The sequence below is a fragment of the Melanerpes formicivorus genome, unplaced genomic scaffold, assembly GCF_026170545.1.
Source record: "Melanerpes formicivorus ecotype bairdi unplaced genomic scaffold, bMelFor1.0.p_v2 SCAF_4, whole genome shotgun sequence".
NCBI lineage: Eukaryota > Metazoa > Chordata > Aves > Piciformes > Picidae > Melanerpes > Melanerpes formicivorus.
Window position 1 is genome coordinate 2,661,257 of NW_027142356.1, and position 21,435 is coordinate 2,682,691.

At 49.3% G+C, this 21,435-nt stretch overlaps 1 protein-coding gene across 1 annotated transcript in view; it reads left to right on the forward strand.

The window, feature by feature from the left end:
• Positions 1–21,435, forward strand: part of GRID2 (glutamate ionotropic receptor delta type subunit 2) — a 474,774-nt gene that overhangs the window by 270,230 nt on the left and 183,109 nt on the right. The window contains exons 8-9 of the mRNA XM_068171063.1: positions 10,657–10,854; positions 20,973–21,285. Of these exons, the coding sequence (XP_068027164.1) occupies positions 10,657–10,854; positions 20,973–21,285 (511 nt within the window). The remainder of the gene's footprint in view (positions 1–10,656; positions 10,855–20,972; positions 21,286–21,435) is intronic.

Genomic DNA, 21,435 nt, shown 5'->3' on the forward strand with positions numbered 1-21,435 from the left:
TCCAACCCTACCTGGATGCATTCCTGTGCAGACTACCTGGCAGGGGGGCTTGGACTAGATGATGGAGGCCCATTCCAACCTCTAATATTCTGTGATACTGTGATCTCCCATCAAAGATGACAATACAGAATACAGAATCAACCAGGTTGGAAGGGACCTTCAAGATCATCACGTCCAACCTATCATCCAACGCCACCTAATCAACTAACCCATGCAACCAAGCACCCTGTCAAGTCTCCTCCTGAACACCTCCAGTGATGGCGATTCCAGCACCTCCTCAGGCAGCCCATTCCAATGGGCAATCACTCTTTCCATGTAAAACTTCCTCCTAACCTCCAGCCTGAACCTCCCCTGGTAGATCCCCAATGGATCTGTCATTAAAGAGAGATTCCTGAGAATAATGATAAACAAAGGCCAAGTGTGCAATCTCCTTCCTTTAATGCTGTGTTCAGCTTCTGAAGCATGAACTAGCTCCTTGCTGCAGACAAAGTGACCTTTCTGTTAGCACACCTGACTTCTTAATCAATATGATTGAAAAGCACAGGACTGAAGAATGCTGGGTTTTGATGCCCATGCTGCTACTCAGCCCATTGGCACAATAGGATCACAGCTCACAGGATGTTAGGGGTTGGAAGAGACCTCTGGAGGTCATCAAGTCCAACCCCCCTGAAGAGCAGGACCATGGAGTCCAGCACAGGTCACACAGGAACAGTCACACAGGAACAGTCACACAGGAACAGTCTGTTACGGACCACCCAACCAGGATGAGGAGGCTGATGAAGTATTCTACAAGCAGCTGGAGGTCATCTCAAGATCATCAGATCTTGTCCTTGTTGGCGACTTCAACCTCCCAGATATCTGCTGGGAACTTAATTCAGCAGGGAGGAGGCAGTCCAGAAGATTCCTGGAGCAAATGGAGGACTGTTTCCTGACACAGCTGTTAAGGGAGCCCACCAGGGGACAGGCTCTGCTTGACCTGCTGTTCTCCAATAGGGAAGGGCTGGTGGGAGAGGTGATGGTGGGAGGCTGCCTAGGGTGCAGTGACCACGAGATAGTGAAGTTTTCAATATGCAGGGAGATTGGGAGGAGCACCAACAGAACCTTCACCTTGGGCTGCAGGAGGGCGAACTTCAGCCTATTTAAGAAACTTGTCTGCAAAGTCCCCTGGATACCAGCCCTCATGAACCAAGGGGTCCAGGAGGGTTGGACCTACTTCAAACAGGAGCTCTTGAAGGCACAGGAACTGGTGGTTCCCACGTGCCGGAAGGCGAGCCGGCGGGGAAGGCGACCGGCCTGGATGAGCAAGCAGCTCCTGGAGGATTTAAGGGGGAAGAAGAGGCTGTATCACCTTTGGAAGGAGGGGAAGGCTTCTCGAGGTATGTTCAAGGAAGTTGTTAGATTATGTAGGAATAAAATTAGGGAGGCTAAGGCCCAGCTGGAACTGAAGCTGAACACCTCAGTCAAAGACAATAATAAGCATTGTTACAAATATATTAACAATAAGAAGAGGGACAGGAAGAACCTGCACTCCCTGTTGGACCTGGAGGGGAACATGGTGACTGAAGAGGAGAAAAAGGCTGAGGTCCTGAACACCTTCTTTGCCTCAATGTTTAACAGCAAGGCAGGAGTTCAGGACGAGTGGCCTCCGGAGCTGGGCGATGGGGTCGGGGAGCAGTGTAGTGCCCTGGAAATCCATAAGGAATTAGTTCAGGACCTGCTGAGCCACTTGGACACTCACAAGTCCATGGGACCGGATGGGATCCATCCTAGGGTGCTGAGAGAGCTGGCAGATGAGCTGCCAAGCCACTCTCCATCATTTTCCTCCAGTCCTGGCTCACAGGTGAGGTCCCAGGTGACTGAAACTGGCCAATGTGGTCCCCATCCACAAGAAGGGTCGGATGGAGGAACCTGGAAACTCCAGGCCTGGCAGCCTGACCTCAGTGCCAGGGAAAGTGATGGAGCAGATTATCCTGGCGGCAATAACTGCACACCTGAAGGATGGCCAAGGGCTCAGGTCCAGCCAACATGGATTTAGGAAGGGCAGATCCTGCCTCTCCAACCTGATCTCCTTCTATGATCAGGTGACTGCCTGGTGGATGTGGGGCAGGCTGTGGATGTGGTCTACCTGGACTTCAGCAAGGCCTTTGACACCATCCCCCACAGCAAACTGCTGACTAAGCTGCCAGTTCGTGGCTTGGACAGCAACACTCTGAGCTGGGTTAGGAACTGGCTGGAGGCTGAGCCCAGAGAGTGGTGGTGAATGGTGCCACAGCCAGCTGGCAGCCAGGCACCAGTGATGTCCCCCAGGGATCAGTGCTGGGCCCTGTCCTCTTCAACATCTTCATTGATGATCTGGATGAGGGGGTCGAGTCAGTCATCAGCAAGTTTGCAGATGACACCAAGTTAGGAGCAGATGTTAGTCAGTTAGAGGGCAGAAGGGCTCTGCAGAGGGACCTCGACTGACTGGACAGAGGGGCAGAGTCCAATGGGATGGCATTCAACAAGTCCAAGTGCCAGGTGCTGCACTTTGGCTACGGCAATCCCATGCAGAGCTACAGGCTGGGGTCAGAGTGGCTGAGAGCTCCCAAACAGAGAGGGACCTGGGGGTGCTGACTGACAGCCACCTAAACATGAGCCAGCAGTGTGCCCAGGTGGCCAAGAAGGCCAATGGCATCCTGGCCTGCATCAGGAATAGTGTGGCCAGCAGGAGCAGGGAAGTCATTCTGCCCTGTACTCTGCATTGGTTAGGCCACACCTTGAGGGCATGAAAACTACCTGGATTTAGAGGCTTAAGTAGGCTACCCAGCTCAGGTGATGAACATCCCTCCATAGATTTCATGCAGAGTATGGAGAAGAGGAGGGCAAGGAATCTGGGGAAGGGCCAGGAGAATAAATCTGATGGAGAGCAACTGAAGGAGCTGGGGATGGTTAGTGTGAAACAGAGGAGGCTGAGGGGAGACCTCATTGCTGTCTACAACTGCCTGAAAGGACCCTGTGGAGAGGCTGCTGCTGGTCTCTTCTCACAGGTCATTAGTGATGGAACAAGAGGGAATGGCCTCAAGCTCCCACTGGGTAGGTTTGGACTGGACATTAGGAGGAACTTTTGCCATGGCAAGAGTGGTCAGGGACTGGAATGTGCTGCTCAGGGAGGTGGTGGAGTCCCCAAGCCTGGCTGTGTTTCAAGATGGTTTGAATGTGGTGCTTGGGGCTCTGGTTTCGGGGTGACCCCTGCAGAGTAGGGTTCATGGTTGGACTTGGTGATCCTGAGGGTCTGTCCCAACCTGAATGTTTCCTTGATTCTGAGATACTTCAGGAAATGCAGTATTTGGGGCTGCATATTTCACTGTGGGGGCTGGAGGTGGGTGAGGGGGAAGAAATGAAAAATGGCTAACATTGAAAAGTGGGAGGTTAACTATTTTATGATTCAAGGAAAAAAGTGATTATGCCTAGGAACAAGAAAATTCATCCCGTGCTTGAGACTGTTGTGGTGCTGCCTTATGAGCCTTAATGCTTCTTGCTGGTTCTTATGGCTGTACGTGGTCATCCAGCAGCCACTGGAGAGAGTTTGAGAGATGCAGTGATGAGGGTGAAGTTCAGTTTGGGGAGCAATTTCTCAGCATTTGCAGGTAATTGGAGTTTTAAATTGTCCCAGGGATTATTTACTGCCTGTGACTGCCGAGGCCTCGCTTGGGATATGTGAATCCTTTCACGGGGCCTGCCTGCCGGTTCCAGAGGCAGTGCTGAGCACAGCTTGAAAGCCTTGCCCACAGCTGAGCTGCCTTGCTTGCTTCTGGGTTTTTTTCTTTCCTTTCCATTTTCATCAGAGAAAAAGGGATGATTAAAGAATACAGAGTCCCATTTAACAGGGCAGCGATATTAAAGTATGATCACCCCATATGTTCAGAAATGCCTGATGAGTGGACACAGAAGTCATTTTCATAGGCTTTGTGAATTCTAACCACTCATAGAACTACTTAATTCCACAATTCTCATCCAAGCATAGGAGAAGCACATAAGGCCATCCATCTGCAGTTTAAAAGTCAAGCCCCAATATGTGTTGTAAACCCCAGCAGTGATCAATTTCTCTGATCTCAGAAGCCACTTTCTGTTCCTTCATTAATTTCTGAATAGCCTCCTGACTAAGAAGTTTTTCTGCTCATGCTAAGCCACAGAGGATTCAGCTGAGCAGCAGAACATTCCCAAACATTCTGCTTTGCTTTGCCATTTATAAAGTACATCCCAGCATCTACAGGTGCAAGGATGCTTAGGGGACTTGAGCACCTCCCCTGTGAAGAGAGACTGAGAGCCCTGGGGCTGTTGAGTCTGGAGAAGAGAAGGCTGAGAGGGATCTGATCAATGTCTATCAATAGCTGAGGGCTGGGGGTCAAATGGAGGGGGCCAAGCTCTTTTGGGTGGTGAACAGTAATAAGCCAAGGAACAATGGAGACAAACTTGAACATGGAAGGTTCCAAGCTGCAGCAGGGGAGGTTCAGGCTGGATGCTAGGAAATATTTCTTCCCAGAGAGGGCTCTCAGCCATTGGAATGTTCTGCCCAGGGCAGTGCTGGAGTCACCATCCCTGGAGGTGTTGAAGCAGTGTGTGGAGCTGGTGCTTAGGGACATGGTTTAGTGTTGACCCTGCAGTGCTGGGTGGAAGGTTGGACTGGATGAGCTTGGAGGTCTCTTCCTACCAGATGTTTTCTGTGATTCTGTGGCACTTCACTGAATATTTTCAGTTAGTTATACCATACCAATCTATATGAACAGGCATCACTGAATTACAGGCAGAATGCAGGCCAGGATGCCCTTGGCTTTCTTGGCCACCTGGGCACACTGCTGGCTCCTCTTCAGCTGCTCGTCCATGAGCACCCCCAGGTCTCTTTCTGCCAGCAGCTTTCCAGCCACATTGCCCCAGGCCTGGAGCCTTGCTTGGGGTTGTTGTGCCCCAAATGCAGGACCTGGCACTTAGCCTGGTTGAAGCTCCTCCTGGCAATGTCCAGGCAATGGCCAAAGCCCAACAAGCCAGACCTAAAGTTTTGCACCTCAGAAATGAATGTTTCTGAGAAACTCCTACTCCATTACAGCACCATGTCAAGAATGAAAAGGCAGAAATGTGGCACACCTTTTAAAATGGGGGACATTAGGTAGTTTTGCTCTACTGAAGCAGATCAGCGAGGTATCCTCAGAGAAAATCAAGAGCAAATCTGATGACATCCATCTTTGAGAAACATGGGGTTTGTGCTCAGCAGGATGAGAGCTTTCTGTGTTTAATTTTAAAGATACAGGAGGGAGAGATTCTAGAGATGCAGTACTCAACAGGAAGAATAATAGGGCAAAAGAGGAATTCGAGCTTGCCCCCCCACCCCCACCCCCAAATAAATTTAGTTTGGAGAATATTATAAATATTAATTTAAAAATGGAGGAAAACAACAGCAGATCCTGGAGCAAGGGAAAAGTGTGGTGTTTGGAAATCTTGCCAACCCACTCAGCTTTTAGTATCTCTTTGTATTCTTTACTATGGTTATCTCTTTGACAAGACCTCACCTCCAGCACTGTGTGCAGCTCTGGGCCCTCACTGCAAGAGAGAGCTTGAGGTGCTGGAGCAGGTCCAGAGGAGAGCAACCAGCCTGGGGAAGGGACTGAAGGGAAAGGCTGATGAGGAGGGGCTGAGGGAGCTGGGGGTGTTCAGCCTGCAGAAGAGGAGGCTCAGGGGGGACCTTATCACTCTCTACAGCTCCCTGAAGGGAAGTTGTAGTCAGTAGGGGTCAGGCTCTGCTCCCAGGCAACTTGTGACACGACAAGAGGGCATGGCCTGAAGCTGTGCCAGGGGAGGGTTAGGTTGGATGTTAGAACAGAACAGAACAGAACAGAACAGAACAGAACAGAACAGAATAGAATAGAATAGAATAGAATAGAATAGAATAGAATAGAATAGAATAGAATAGAATAGAATAGAATAGAATAAACCAGGATGGAAGAGATCTTCAACATCATCGAGTCCAACCTATCAGCCAACACCACCTAATCAACTAACCCATGGCACCAAGCACCCCATCAAGTCTCCTCCTGAACACCTCCAGTGATGGTGACTCCACCACCTCCCCAGGCAGCCCATTCCAATAGGCAATCACTCTCTCTGTGTAGAACTTCTTCCTAACTTCCAGCCTAAACCTCCCCTGGCACAGCTTGAGACTGTGTCCTCTTGTTCTGGTGCTGCTTGCCTGGGAGAAGAGACCAACCCCCACCTGGCTACAACCTCCCTTCAGGGAGTTGGAGACAGCAAGGAGGTCACCCCTGGGTCTCCTCTTCTCCAGGCTAAGCAACCCCAGCTCCTTCAGCCTCTCCTCACAGGGCTGTGCTCCAAGCCCCACATCAACTTCACTGCCCTTCTCTGGACACCTTGCACCAAGTCAACCTCCTTCCTAAACTGAGGGGCCCAGAACTGGACACAGGACTCAAGGTGTGGCCTAACCAGTGCAGTGTACAGGGGCAGAATGACCTCCCTGCTCCTGCTGGCCACACTGTTCCTGATGCAGGCCAGGATGCCCTTGGCCTTCTTGGCCACCTGGGCACACTGCAGGCTCATGTTCAGCCTACCATCAACCAGTACCCCCCAGGTCCCTCTCTGCCTGGCTGCTCTCAGCCACTCTGACCCCAGCTTGTAGCTCTGCATGGGGTTGTTGTGGCCAATGTGCAGCACCTGGCACTTGGATGTGTTCAATCTCATGCCCTTGGATTCTTCATGACAGAAAGGCTGATTAGGCACTGGGATGTGCTGCCCAGGGAGGTGGTGGAGTTTCCATCCCTGGAGGTGTTTAAGGCAAGATTGGATGTGGCACTAAGTGCCATGGTGTGGTTGGTGTGGTGGTGTTAGGTCATGGGCTGGACCTGATGATCTCAGAGGTCTATTGGAACCTGAATAATCCTGTGGTTCTGTAAATGTGTAGTAACTTGTCATAGTTAATCTTTAGTCCCATAATTGGTTCTCCCCAAACCAATCAAATGGATGCTCTTGGGATGGAACTCCTCAAAACCACCCAGATACAGATTTCAGCAGAGGGACAAGGAAAATGCCCATGCCTGTAGTATGGCCAATTTTGCCATGTTTTTCACTCCTCACAGTATGAATTGGTGGCTGTGTTTGTCAGGTAAAGCATTTGCCCTGCCTGTGGAAAGTGGCAGCTCTGTAGACTCCTGCATATGTATGGCCGTGTGTGTGAGTGGATGAGTGGTGCCCTGCCGAGCACCAGCACAGTCAGAAGGCATTAATGCAAAGTATTTCAGCTGCAATCTCACAGCAGAATATATACTCATGAAATACATAGTTGTGGGGGTTTGGCACAAGGGCTAAGCTGTCTGCTCCCTCAACGTGAAAGCGAGGGGGAAAGTAGCACACACAACTCAGGGTCGAGACAAAGAGATAGGAGTTCAATATTACATGGGATATCATAAGGTTGAGGCTCAACAAGACCAAGGCCAAGGTTCTGCAGCCAGGTTGGGGCAGTCACAGGCACCAATACAGGCTGGGCAGGGACTGACTGGAGACCAGCCCTGAAGAAAAGGCCTTGGGGGTGCTGGGGGAGGAGAAGCTCAGCAGGAGCCAGCAGTGAGCACTTGCAGCCCAGAGAGCCAAGCAGAGCCTGGCCAGCAGGGCCAGGGAGGGGATTCTCCTCCTCTGCTCCACTCTGCTGAGACCTCACCTGGAGCACTGTGTCCAGTTCTGGAGCCTCTGTGCCAGGAAGGATCTGGTGGTGCTGGAAGGCGTCCAGAGAAGGGCCACGAGGAGGAGCAGAGGGCTGGAGCTGCTCTGCTGTGGAGACAGACTGAGAGAGTTGGGGCTGTTCAGTCTGGAGAAGAGAAGGCTCCAAGGAGAACATATTGTGGCCTTCCAGTAGCTGAAGGGGGCTCCAAGAAAGCTGGGGAGGGACTTTTGAGGGTGTCAGGGAGTGAAAGGACTGGGGGGAATGGAGCAAAACTAGAAATGGGTAGATTCAGATTGGATGTTAGGAAGAAGTTGTTCCCCATGAGGATGGTGAGAGCCTGGCACAGGTTGCCCAGGGAGGTGGTGGCAGCCTCCTGCCTGGAGGTGTTTGCAGCCAGGCTGGATGTGGCTGTGAGCAACCTGCTGTAGTGTGAGGTGTCCCTGCCCATGGCAGGGGGGCTGGAACCAGCTGATCCTTGAGGTCCCTTCCAACCCTGACAATTCTGTGGTTCTATGATAAGCACAATGCATAATTACCTTAGCTGATAATTTAATTAATCTAATAACCCAATGGTTGATTACCTTAGCTTAGCCTATTTTGAGAAGAAGCACAGTGAAATATGGGGTGGGGGCAGGGGGAGAGGAGGGAACCAGCATAAACCAGAAAACCCAAACCAGTTGAGCCTAACCCACTCCCACCCATCTCACCTACACCCCTGTGTGTATCTGCCCCTTACCAAGTGCAAGCTGTTCTTGAAAGGCTGCATTCTCATTTACTGTGAACTGAGTTCTGCTCCCAGAACTCAAATACCTGCCTGCTTGGCAACTTTACACAAGGAAGCAGAGGAGCAGAGAAAAATAAAATTTCTCTGGTGAAGTAACTGCTCTGCAAAGCAGCATTTCACAGGCTTCCAGAGGCACCACTAACAGCATAGCATCATAGAATCAATAGGGTTGGAAAAGACCTCAAAGATCATCAAGTCCAACCTGTCACCTCCAATGGCCAATCTCTCTTTCTGGGAAGAACTTTCTCATCACCTCCAGCTCAAACCTCTCCTGGCACAGCTTGAGACTGTGTCCTCTTGTTCTGGTGCTGCTTGCCTGGGAAAAGAGACCAACCCCCACCTATGTACAACCTCCCTTCAGGGAGTTGGAGAGAGCAAGAAGGTCTGCCCTGAGCCTCCTCTTCTCCAGGCTAAGCAACCCCAGCTCCCTCAGCCTCTCCACACAGGGCTGTGCTCCAGACCCCTCCCCAACTTTGTTGCCCTTCTCTGGACACCTTCAAGTCTCTCAATGTCCTTCTTAAATGGAGGAGCCCAGAACTGGGCACAGGACTCAAGGTGTGGCCTAACCAGTGCTGAGTACAGGGGCAGAATGACCTCCCTGCTCCTGCTGGCCACACTGTTCCTGATGCAGGCCAGGATGCCATTGGCCTTCTTGGCCACCAGGGCACATGAAACATGCCTCCTGAAAGTTTTGCAGAAGCAGTACTGAAATAGCTTCTCCTGTAGTTGTTCTAAAAAAGATCAGCTCCCAGATGTGCTGGGTTGAAGTTTCCCCCCAGCATTCACTCAGCCAGAGCAGCTCAGTCAGAAGCAAATGAAGCTGTGTTTACAAGCAAGAGCTACACTCTGCAATGGGAGGCAATGGAGATGTACAAAACATGCAGGAGTTACAATATGATAAGCAGTGGCTCAGACTTAACTAAACAGCTCAGCCAAAGCAGGTTAACCTCCCCCAAGCAAAGCAAAACAGCAGAGATCAGAAGAGAGAGAATTGTTCTGTTACAGCTCCTCTGATTCCAGATATTGATCCAATTAATTTGTTTAGAAGAATCTTTTGGGTTCCTTTTCACACCCAATAGTGATTTGCTTATATTTTTCTACTTCTCTGCTCAAAATCTGTCATTCAACAAGTCCAAGTGCCAGGTGCTGCACTTTGGCCACAACAACCCCATGCAGAGCTACAGGCTGGGGTCAGAGTGCCTGGAGAGCAGCCAGGCAGAGAGGGACCTGGAGGTACTGGAGGATAGCAGCTGAACATGAGCCAGCAGTGTACCCAGGTGGCCAAGAAGGCCAATGGCATCCTGGCCTGCATCAGGAACAGTGTGGCCAGCAGGAGCAGGGAGGTCATTGTGCCCCTGTACACTGCACTGGTTAGGTCACACCTTGAGTCCTGTGTCCAGTTCTGGGCCCCTCAGTTTAGGAAAGATGTTGAGATGCTGGAAGGTGTCCAGAGAAGGGCAACAAAGCTGGGGAGGGGTCTGGAGCACAGCCCTGTGAGGAGAGGCTGAGGGAGCTGGGGTTGCTTAGCCTGGAGAAGAGGAGGCTCAGGGGAGACCTCATTGTTCTCTACAACTTCCTGAAGGGAGGTTGTAGCCAGGTGTGGGTTGGTCTCTTCTCCCAGGCAGCCAGCACCAGAACAAGAGAACACAGTCTCAAGCTGTGCCAGGGGAAGTTTAGACTCAAGGTGAGGAGAAAGTTCTTCCCAGAGAGAGTCGTTCATCATTGGAATGTGCTGCCTGGGGAGGTGGTGGAGTCCCCATCCCTGGAGGTGTTCAAGAGGGGATTGGATGTGGCACTTGGTGCCATGGTCTAGTCATGAGGTCTGTGGTGACAGGTTGGACTCAATGATATTTGAGGTCTTTTCCAACCTTATTGATTCTATGATTCTAAATTTTAAAGGCACGGCCTAAGTCACCATCCCTGGAGTTGTTTAGGAAGAGACTTTATGGGGTGCTTGGTGCCATATTTTAGTTGATTAGATGGTGTTGGGTTATAGGTTGCACTTGATGATCTCAAAGGTCTTTTTCAACCTGGTTTATTCTATTCTATTCTATTCTATTCTATTCTATTCTATTCTATTCTATTCTATTCTATTCTATGCTAAAACCACCCCAGCAGGCATGGCACAGAATTGCTCTATTAACTGTTGCTTCCTTGGTTTTCTGTTTAGGAAGAGCCCTTTGTCATGGTGTCTGAAAATGTCCTGGGCAAACCAAAGAAGTATCAGGGCTTCTCCATCGACGTGCTGGAAGCCTTGGCCACTTACCTTGGCTTCAAATACGAAATCTATGTTGCTCCAGATCACAAGTATGGAAGTCCTCAGGATGATGGCTCATGGAATGGGCTGATTGGAGAACTGGTATTCAAGGTAAGGTTATTGCTAGCTTCCAAATGAGGTCATGTTAGATAGCTGGACAATACACAGCATGTTGTGTTTACTTCAGCTCATTCTCAGTGCATTGCTGATAGCAAGCACTTGGTTCACTTCGTGTCTTGGGGGTTGGACTCGATGATCTCCAACTCCTAACATCCCGTGAGCCTGTGTCACCACAATTTGGTACCATGTCCAGTTAAGGAAAAGCTAGAAATAGAGCTTACTGATAACTGGCCCCTTCCCTAGAGATACTCATAGCCAGCAGGTCGAGGGAGGTGATTCTCCTCCTCTGGCTTGCTCTGGTGAGACCCCACCTGGAGCACTGTGCCCAGTTCTGGAGCCCCTGGTACAGGAAGGATTTGGACATGCTGGAGCATGTCCAGAGAAGGGCCACAAGGATGAACAGATGGCTGGAGCTCCTCAGCTTCTCAGTCTGGAGAAGAGAAGGCTCCAAGGAGACCTTCTTGTGGCCTTCCAGCATCTGAAGGGGGCTCCAAGAAAGCTGGGGAGGGACTTTTGAGGGTGTCAGGGAGTGATAGGACTGGGGGGAATGGAGCAAGACTAGAAATGGGTAGATTGAGATTGGATGTTAGGAAGAAGTTATTCCCTATGAGGGTGGTAAGAGACTGGCACAGGTTGCCCAGGGAGGTGGTGGCAGCCTCATGCCTGGAGGTTTTTGCAGCCAGGCTGGATGTGGCTGTGAGCAACCTGCTGTAGTGTGAGGTGTCCCTGCCCATGGCAGGGGGCTTGGAACTGGCTGATCCTTGAGGTCCCTTCCAACCCTTACAATTCTATGATTGTCAACAACCTGATCTCCTTTGGGATGTCCCTGCTGACTGCAGGGAGGTCAGATTGGATGACTTTTGGAGGTTCCTTCTGGCCTAGACTATTCTATGATTCTGTGATTCTATAATTCCATGATTCTATGACTCTGTTTAAGGAACAGGACAATCTAATTTTTTCCAGCAGTGTGAAATCTGAATACAGGCAAAGAATGAGATGCACAGCATCCTATTCATTTGGCAAGGCCTGACACAAATGAGTTGAAGAGGAAAGAGGACAAATTGGTGCTGCAATAATTAGTGATGCAGCAGATAAATAATATATGGCACTTAGAAAAATGTTGGTGTGATGAAGACATGAAGCATGTAATCAAAAGAAAATGTTTTGTTGATATACAATAACACTTACACCATGTAGATGTATGAATCAAGGGTAGTATGTTCTCTAGCCTGTGATTAATTAGCCACTTCATCTACTTAATTTTGTATTAAATGCTCAATATTGCATCATAAATAAACAAATGCACCACATTTTAGCTTCCATCTTCTCTGCTTGCACTTTCTTACAGTGAGAGAGAAAGGGCTACACAGCCTCTGTTTTGCTGATGTCTGTGCTAGCCTGTAGAGGCAGCTTTTGCAGCTATGGAGACCTACATTTCCTTACCTGCCTGCAGCAGATGTTCATGTAAATGACTTCTTGGTTGCTTGGGGAAGTGCCTTTTCAAATCTGACTCATAATCTGTGATAATTAACAAGTTTAATCTATGCTGCCTTCCTGAAAGCAACCACACATAAGGTACCCACAGTGAATACTGCTGCATTGTAGTAGTAAAAGCAGAGTCACAGAATCATAGAACTGTCAGGGTTGGAAGGGACCTCAAGCGTCAGCCATGTCCAACCCCCCCTGCCATGGGCAGGGACACCTCACACTGCAGCAGGTTGCTCACAGCCACATCCAGCCTGGCTGCAAACACCTCCAGGTATGAGGCTTCTACCACCTCCCTGGGCAACCTCTGCCAGCCTCTCACCACCCTCACGGGGAAGAACTTCCTAACAGCCAACATAAATCTCCCCTCCTTCAGCTTGGATCCACCCAGTCCTATCATTCCCTGACACCCTCAAAAGTCCCTCCCCAGCTTTCTTTTAGCCTCCTTCAGATCATGGAAGGCCACAATAAGGTCTCTTTCTTGTGGCAGTCACTGTAGCAAGTGAATAAGTTATGTCTTCAAGACAGTGTGAGTGGAGCAGCTACTGCTGCATTCAGCATTTGCAGAAGCCAAGTACATGCCCATGGCCTTACAGACAGGACATGATGCCAAGTTCACTCTCTTCCAGTTTTGCAGACAAGGTCCATGACCTCTTTTAGAACAGGAGCTGGAAGTAGATCTTTGAGGTCTTTTCCAACCTTATTGACACAAACCTCCCCTCCTTTGATGGCCAGGACCCATGTTAGGTACACTCTTGCTCCAGACATCTTCATCGAAGTAAAATCCATGTAACCATGCATGGATTTTCTTCCAATGAGGAGCCACCAGGAAGCAAACTGTATAGGGAAAACTACCTGATTCCACTTAGGTCCATCAGAAAACCAGGGACATGATAGAAGCCTCATCCCTGGAGTTTTTTAAGGCCATGCTGGATGTGGCTCTGAGAAGCCTGATTTAATGTGAGGTGTCCCTGCCCATGGCAGGGGTTTGGAACTGGCTGATCCTTGAGGTCCCTTCCAACCCTGACAATTATTCAATGATTCTATGAAAACTAAACATTTCTAAGAGGACCTGCAAGACATGTAGGAGCCCCCAGCAATAGTGTGGCCAGCAGGAGCAGGGAGGTCATTCTGCCCTGTGCTCAGCACTGGTTAGGCCACACATTGAGTCCTGTGTCCAGTTCTGGGCCCCTCAGTTCAGGAAAGATGTTGAGATGCTGGAAGATGTCCAGAGAAGGGCAACAAAGCTGGGGAGGGGTCTGGAGCACAGCCCTGTGAGGAGAGGCTGAGGGAGCTGGGGATGCTTAGCCTGGAGAAGAGGAGGCTCAGGGGAGACCTTCTTGCTCTCTCCAACTCCCTGAAGGGAGGTTGTAGCCAGGTGGGGGTTGGTCTCTTCTCCCAGGCACCCAGCACCAGAACAAGAGGACACAGTCTCAAGCTGTTGCAGGGGGGGTTTAGGCTGGAGATTAGGAAGAAATTCTTCCCAGAAAGAGAGATTGGCCATTGGAATGTGAGGTGGTGGAGTCACCATCACTGGAAGTGTATAAAAAGAGCCTGGCTGAGGCACTTGATGACGTGTTTGGGTTGATTAGATGGTGCTGGGTGATAGGTTGGGCTTGATGATGTAAAGGTGTTTTCCAACCTAGTTAAGTCTGTATTCTGTATTCTCATGAGAGACTCTATTTGTTAACAGATGTTCCAAAGGGCAGTGGCGCAGGAAGGAAGAAAGCATTCAGGGAGGACAAAGTGAGGAAACAAAATAATATCTGAGTAGAATGTGAAGCATTTGGATGCCTGTGTGTCAACTTGAGGGGAAAAATATGTACCTTGGGTTCATATTTTTCATGTTCATATTAATAACTGTGTGACACATGGGACTGTGGTTTATTGCTTCCAGTCTTCATTGAAAGTTGATTTAGCACTGAAAGTGGATAAAATGAAAGGCCTCTTGGGAGGAATTTAAAGTAGATTCATTTATTTTCCCTGCTCTTGATCATGAACCACAGGAATTACCATTAGATTGCTTTCTGTGTGTACGAGGTGTGCTTGCTTAAGCAATAGCATAGAAGCATTTCGGGCTTTGCTGATGGGCTGGTTCTGTGACAGCACTGATAATTCTCTCAGACCTATCTGATCCTTTCCTTTGGATTTTCTGATTCTGGTATTGTTGCTCCACAATGACCTCAGGAGAAGTGCTGCTAAGGAATGAAAATTCCTAATCCAGTCCTGGGAAGAAATATAATCAGAATCACTGAATCTAGGTTGGAAGGGACTTTAAAGATCATCTAGTTCCAACCTTCTTGTCGTGAGCAGAGACATCTTCCACTCAAAAGGCATTGGCTCAATGCTCTGTCCAGACTGGCACTGAACACTTCCAGGGTTGTTCAGCCTGGAAAAGAGGAGGCATAATAGCAGCCTCCCAGTACCTGAAGGGGGCTACAGGATTGCTGGAGGGAGACTGTTTGCAAAGGCCTGCAGGGACAGGACCAGGGACAATGGCTTCAAACTAAAGAAAAGTAGGTACCAAATGAATATTAGGAAGAAGTTCTTTACCATGAGGGTGGTGGAACACTGGAACAGGTTGCCCAGGGAGGTGGTTGAGACTCCTTCCCTGGAGATATTGAAGGTGAGGCTGGATGAGGCCCTGAGCAACCTGACCTAGTTGGGGATGTCCCTGCTGAGTGCAGAGGGGGTTGGACTGGATGACATTCAGCAGTCCGTGCAACCCAGACCATTCTATGATTCTTTGATTCTATCATTTTGTGATTCTGATTCTGTGATTCTGATTCTATGTTTCTATGATCTACAGCAGCTGGGCAACCTGTTGTCTCACCATCCTCAGAGTGAAGAATCTCTTCCTCATATCTGATCTAAATGTACCTTCTTTAAGTTTAAAGCCATTACACCTTGTCCTACCACTACAAGCCCTTCTTAAATGTCCCCCCCCCCCATCACTCTTGTAGGCCCCCTTTACACAATCACAGAATCAATAAGGTTGGAAAAGACCTCAGAGATCATCAAGAGATCGTCAACAGATGGAGTACATCCATCCCAGAGAGGGAGAAAGATCCTAGCACATGAGAACAGCCTATCCCCCAGAGGGAAAAGGGTTCTAGGAAGGGAGTTGGCAGGACTCATCAACAGAGCTTTAAACTAGATTCTAAGGGGGAAGGGGCTGAAACCAGTCCCCCCAGACAGGAGTCTGGGGGTGGTTAGCTGGAGCCAGAGGTGAAACCAGCAGCCCATCTGCAGTGTATGTACACTAATGTACAAAGCATGGGCAACAAAAAAGAGGAGCTGGAAGCCTTGCTACAGCAGGAAAGTTATGATGTAGTTGCCATCACAGAGACGTGGTGGGACGACTCACATGACTGGAGCGCTGCAATTGATGGCTACAGCCTCTTCAGGAGAGACAGGTGAGGGAGAAGGGGTGGAGGGGTGGCCCTGTACATCAGGGAGGCTCTAGATGCCATAGAACTAGTGATCAAGGACGATCAGGCTGAGTGCCTGTGGGTGAGAATTAGAGGGAAGGCCAGTAAGTCTGACATCCTGGTTGGAGTCTGTTATATACCACCCAACCAGGATGAAGTAGTTGATGATTCTATAGGCAGCTAGAGGCTGTCTCAAGATCACCAGACCTTGTTCTTAAGGGTGATTTTAATCTGCCTGATGTCTGCTGGGAACTTAACACAGCAGAGAGAAGGCAGTCTAGGAGGTTCTTAGAGTGTATGGAGGACAGCTTCTTATCCCAGGTGCTGTGTGAGCCCACCAGGGGCAAGGCTATGCTTGACCTCCTCTTCACCAACAGGGAAGGGCTGGTGGGTGGTGTGTTGGTCGGAGTCTGTCTGGGATCCATTGAATACTCGGCTCAGTACTCAAGGTGAGGCCTAAACAGTGCTGAGTACAGGGCAGAAGGTGCTGGAAGGCCTCTGTAATGCCCCTCCAGAGCCTTTCTGGGCAGTGAAGGCACAGCACCAGGCGATGCTGAACTTCAATGCCCTCTGCTGGTTTTTTTCATTCCGTTTCAGGTCTCTCAGTTTCATGCACAAGCAATATGTTAGACACCTAAGATGTTATACTTGGTTGGGGTTTACACAGCAAAAACTTTGTGGAGAGTTTTGCATGTTAATAATTTGGATTGGCACCGTTACAACCAAATATGGACATAATTGCATACAATTTCCTTTCTATCTCAGAGGCACTAAGTGAACCTTGATTTCATCAAACTGATGTCTTCTCCAATGCAATTTGACAAGTTAATGGCAAGCATTGCATCTTTTTTCATCTTCCAGATTTGGCAGTTGACAGAATCTATATAAAATTTCAAATGCTCACCACCAGTAGTTCTGCCTATACTCAAGCTTGGTTTCATGCTAAACCTTGTTTTCTGCTAAACAATCACAGAACCACAGACTCACAGAATGTTAGGGGCTGGAAGGGACCTCGAAGGCTCATCCAGTCCAACACCCCTGCCAGAGCAGGAGCACCTAGAGCAGGTCACACAGGAACACATCCAGCTGGGTTTTGAATATCTCCAGAGAGGGAGACTCCACAACCCCCCTGGGCAGCCTCTTCCAGGGCTCTGTAACACTCACAGAGAAATATTTTTTCCTTCTGTTTCCATGGCACTTCCTCTGCCTCAGCTTCCACCACTGCCCCTTGTGCTGGCATTGGGCATCCCCCAGCAGAGCCTGGCTCCAGCCTCTGGGCACTCACCCTGCACAGCTTTAGCAACAGCAATGAGGTCACCCTCAGGCTCCTCCTCTCCAAGCTACAGAGCCCTCAGCTCCCTCAGGCTCTCCTCCTAAGGAAGATGTTCCACTCCCTTCATCATCTTTGTGGGACTGTGCTGGACTCTTTCAAGCAGTTCCCTGAGGTCCTTCTTGAACTGAGTGGCCCAGAACTGGATGCAATATTCCAGGTGAGGTCTCACCAGGGCAGAGTAGAGGGGGAGGAGAACCTCCCTGGCTCTGCTGGACACACTCCTCTGAATGCCCTCCAGGATCCCATTGGCCTTCTTGGCCCCCAGGGCACATTGCTCTCCCATGCAGAACTTGTTGTCCACCAGCACTCCCAGCTCCTTCCCCTCAGGGCTGCTCTCCAGCAGATCCCCTCCCAGCCTGTACTGCTGCAGTTTATTCTTCTTTCCCCGGTGCAGGACTCTGCACTTCTCCTTGCTGAACCTCATGGGGTTCCTCTCTGCCCAGCTCTCAGTCTGTCCAAGTCTCTGAATGGTCTCACAGCCTTCAGATGTCTCAGCCAAGCCTCCCAGTTTGGTATCATCAGCAAACTTGCTTGCCAACTGTCTCACCCGAGCTGGAATGCAGCTATTAGCAGATACTCAAATCATTTGATCAGAAGTATTGTAATCAAATAACAGAGACTCAGATCTTCTGAATATTTTTAGGGATAATTCTGAGGAGATTTTTACTTGGGTTACTGACTGAGTTTGTTGGGCTATTAAATCATCACTCACAAAAAAATGTTAGGAGGGAAAATGAAGTGAATTCATGAAGCACAGTGGATACAGAACTGGCTTGATGGATGCACCCAAAGTCAATGGGTCCATGTCCAAATGCAGGCCAGGGTCAGGTGGAGTCCCTCAGGGATCAGTACCGAGACGAGGCTTGTTTAACATCTTTGTTGGTGCCATGGACAGTGGCATTGAGGGACCCTCAGCAAATTCACTGAGGACACCAAGCTGTGTGGTGCAGCTGACAGCTGGAGGGAAAGGATCTATACGCAGAGGGACCTGGACAGGCTGCAGAGCTGAGCCCATGACAACCTCATGAGGTTCAACAAGACTAAGTGCAAGGTCCTGCAGCTGGGTCAGGACAATCCGAGGCACCAACATAGGCTGGGCAGAGACTGGCTTGAGAGCAGCCCTGAAGAAAAGGCCTTGGGGGTGCTGGAGGATGAGAAGTTGAACAGGAGCCAGCAGTGAGCGCTTGCAGCCCAGAAAGCCAAGCAGAGCCTGGGCTGCAGCAAGAGAAGTGTGGCCAGCAGGGCCAGGGAGGGGGTTCTCCCCCTCTGCTCCACTCTGCTGAGACCACAGCTGGAGCACTGTGTCTGGAGGTGCTGGAAGGTATCCAGAGAAGGGCCTCAAGGATGAGCAGAAGGCAGGAGCTCCTCTCCTCTGGGGACAGTCTGAGAGAGTTGGGGTTGTTCAGTCTGGAGAAGAGAAGGCTCTGAGGAAACCTAATTGTGGCCTTCCAGTATCTGAAGGGGGCTCCAAGAAAGCTGGGGAGGGACTTTTGAGGGTGTCAGGGAGTGATAGGACTGGGGAGAACATATCCAAGCTTAAGGAGGGGAGATTTATGTTGGCTGTTAAGAAGTTGTTGCCCATGAGGGTGGTGAGAGCCTGGCACAGGTTGCCCAGGGAGGTGGTGGCAGCCTCATGCCTGGAGGTTTTTGCAGCCAGGCTGGATGTGGCTGTGAGCAACCTGCTGTAGTGTGAGGTGTCCCTGCCCATGGCAGGGGGCTTGGAACTGGCTGATCCTTGATGCCCCTTCCAACCCTGACAATTCTATGGTTCTAAATTTCTATGAAGCCATATATTCAGCTGTGCACATGGACACAGTTTTGCTCAAGACACTAAAGAATCTAACCCACAAATGAAAGGTGAAACTGTCCTCCATGGCTTTTAAGCAATTCAGTATTTTGAAACACTTTTTCTGTCCAGATCATCCGGTCTCCAGCTGTCTTCCACCACTTACTCTACTCTGTGATCAATTAATATGAATTATCAACATCATTTCAACTGAGGTCTTCAGAGTATCACAGTATCACAGTATGTCACAGTATCACCAAGGTTGGAAGAGACCTCAAAGATCATCGAGTCCAACCTGTCACCACAGACCTCATTACTAAACCATGGCACCAAGTGCCACATCCAATCCTCTCTTGAACACCTCCAGGGATGGGGACTCCACCACCTCCCTGGGCAGCACATTCCAATGACCAATGACTCTCTCAGTGAAGAACTTTCTCCTCACCTCCAGCATGAACTTCCCCTGGCTCAGCTTGAGACTGTGTCCTCTTGTTCTGGTGCTGGTTGCCTGGGAGAAGAGACCAACCACTGCCTGGCTACAACCACCCTTCAGGTAGTTGTAGAGAGCAAGAAGGTCTCCCCTGAGCCTCCTCTTCTCCAGGCTAAACAACCCCAGCTCCCTCAGCCTCTCCTCACAGGGCTGTGCTCAAGGCCTCTCCCCAGCCTTGTTGCCCTTCTCTGGACACGTTCAAGTGTCTCAATGTCCTTCCTAAACTGAGGAGCCCAGAACTGGACACAGGACTCAAGGTGTGGCCTAACCAATGCAGAGTACAGAGGCACAATGACTTCCCTGCTCCTGCTGGCCACACTGTTCCTGATGCAGGCCAGGATGCCATAGGCCTTCTTGGCCACCTGGGCCATAGAGTACTATGATGGAAAGGAACATTTGCAGTGTGAGATGCAGAGTGACTTGCAGATGGCATTAAACAAACCCAGTTGATTTACAAACTCGATTCTAATCACTTTCAGCTGCCACACTTTCCCACTTCACATTTCACATTTCATTTCTAAGGAGATAGTTATCTCTGTCTTCCTTTTGCAAGAAGAAAGGAATTCAAGAGAGTTGTTAAAGTTTGACAGAGCTTTTGTGCTCTCCTCAACCCCTTCCAAAGGACCACATTCTGCTTCAGGCCAAACTCAAACTCATTCAAGCAAGTTAGTAGCAGTTTAAAGTATATTGAGTCCTCTTTTTGATATTAAAATGCCTAGAATTTACAGCCTTTTGGCTCAGGATTTGGCCTCTTTAAAATGAATGTGCCTGCTTTAAATGCCTCCTCTCCCATTTTCACTGCTGCTCTGATTGTACCTTGGAAAAATACAACAGCACCTGCTGCAACTGTGCCTGGTCTCTCTGGAGACCTAAATGTGCTGATAATGCTGTGAAATGCAGTGATAAGATCAAGGAAAGGTATTCATCCTCTTCTCATCTGAAATGGGTTCTTTACATTGCAAAAATAATCATAATAAGGAACAAAGAAATTGCCAATGGCAGAAAGCAAACCCAAGGTAGCTGCAGGACAGGTTGGCACAGAGAGGAATTGCTTAGCAGGAGGACACAGAGTAAAGGAAGGCATGAAATAGTAAATAGTGAAGGAGCCACAAAAATGATCGAGGGAGAAGAACATCTTCCTTATGAGGAGAGACTGAGGGAGCTGAGGGCTCTGTAGCTTGGAGAGGAGGAGCCTGAGGGTGACCTCATTGCTGTTGATGAAGCTGTGCAGGGTGAGTGCCCAGAGGCTGGAGCCAGGCTCTGCTGGGGGATGCCCAATGCCAGCACAAGGGGCAGTGGTGGAAGCTGAGGCAGAGGAAGCTCCATGGAAGCAGAAGGAAGAATTGATTCCCTGTTAGGGTGACAGAGGCCTGGAGCAGGCTGCCCAGGGGGGTTGTGGAGTCTCCCTCCACAGGTGTTCAAAAAAGTTTTGAATGTTGCACTTGGAGCCATGGTTTAGTTAGTCATGGGGTGTTGGGTAGTAGGTTGGACTTGGTGATCTCTGAGGTCTTTTCCAACCTTATTGATTGATTCTATTGATTGATTCTATGATTGAGTCTGTTCTCTGTCTCTTTTTTTCCTCAGAGAGCTGATATAGGGATCTCTGCCCTAACCATCACACCTGACAGGGAAAATGTGGTGGACTTCACAACACGTTACATGGACTACTCCGTGGGCGTCCTGCTTCGAAAGGCAGAGAAGACAGTGGACATGTTTGCCTGCTTGGCACCTTTTGACCTTTCCCTGTGGGCATGCATAGCTGGCACCGTGCTCTTGGTGGGGCTGCTGGTATACCTCTTGAACTGGCTCAACCCTCCACGCCTTCAGATGGGATCCATGACTTCCACAACCCTCTACAACTCCATGTGGTTTGTGTATGGATCCTTTGTACAACAAGGTAAGAGACTGCAATCAAAAACTGCATATTTATGTGTTTGATATTTGTGTTATTTGATACTTGTGTGCAGCAATAATAATAATAATAATAATAATTAATAATAATAATAATAATAATAATAATAATAATAATAATAATAATAATAATAAT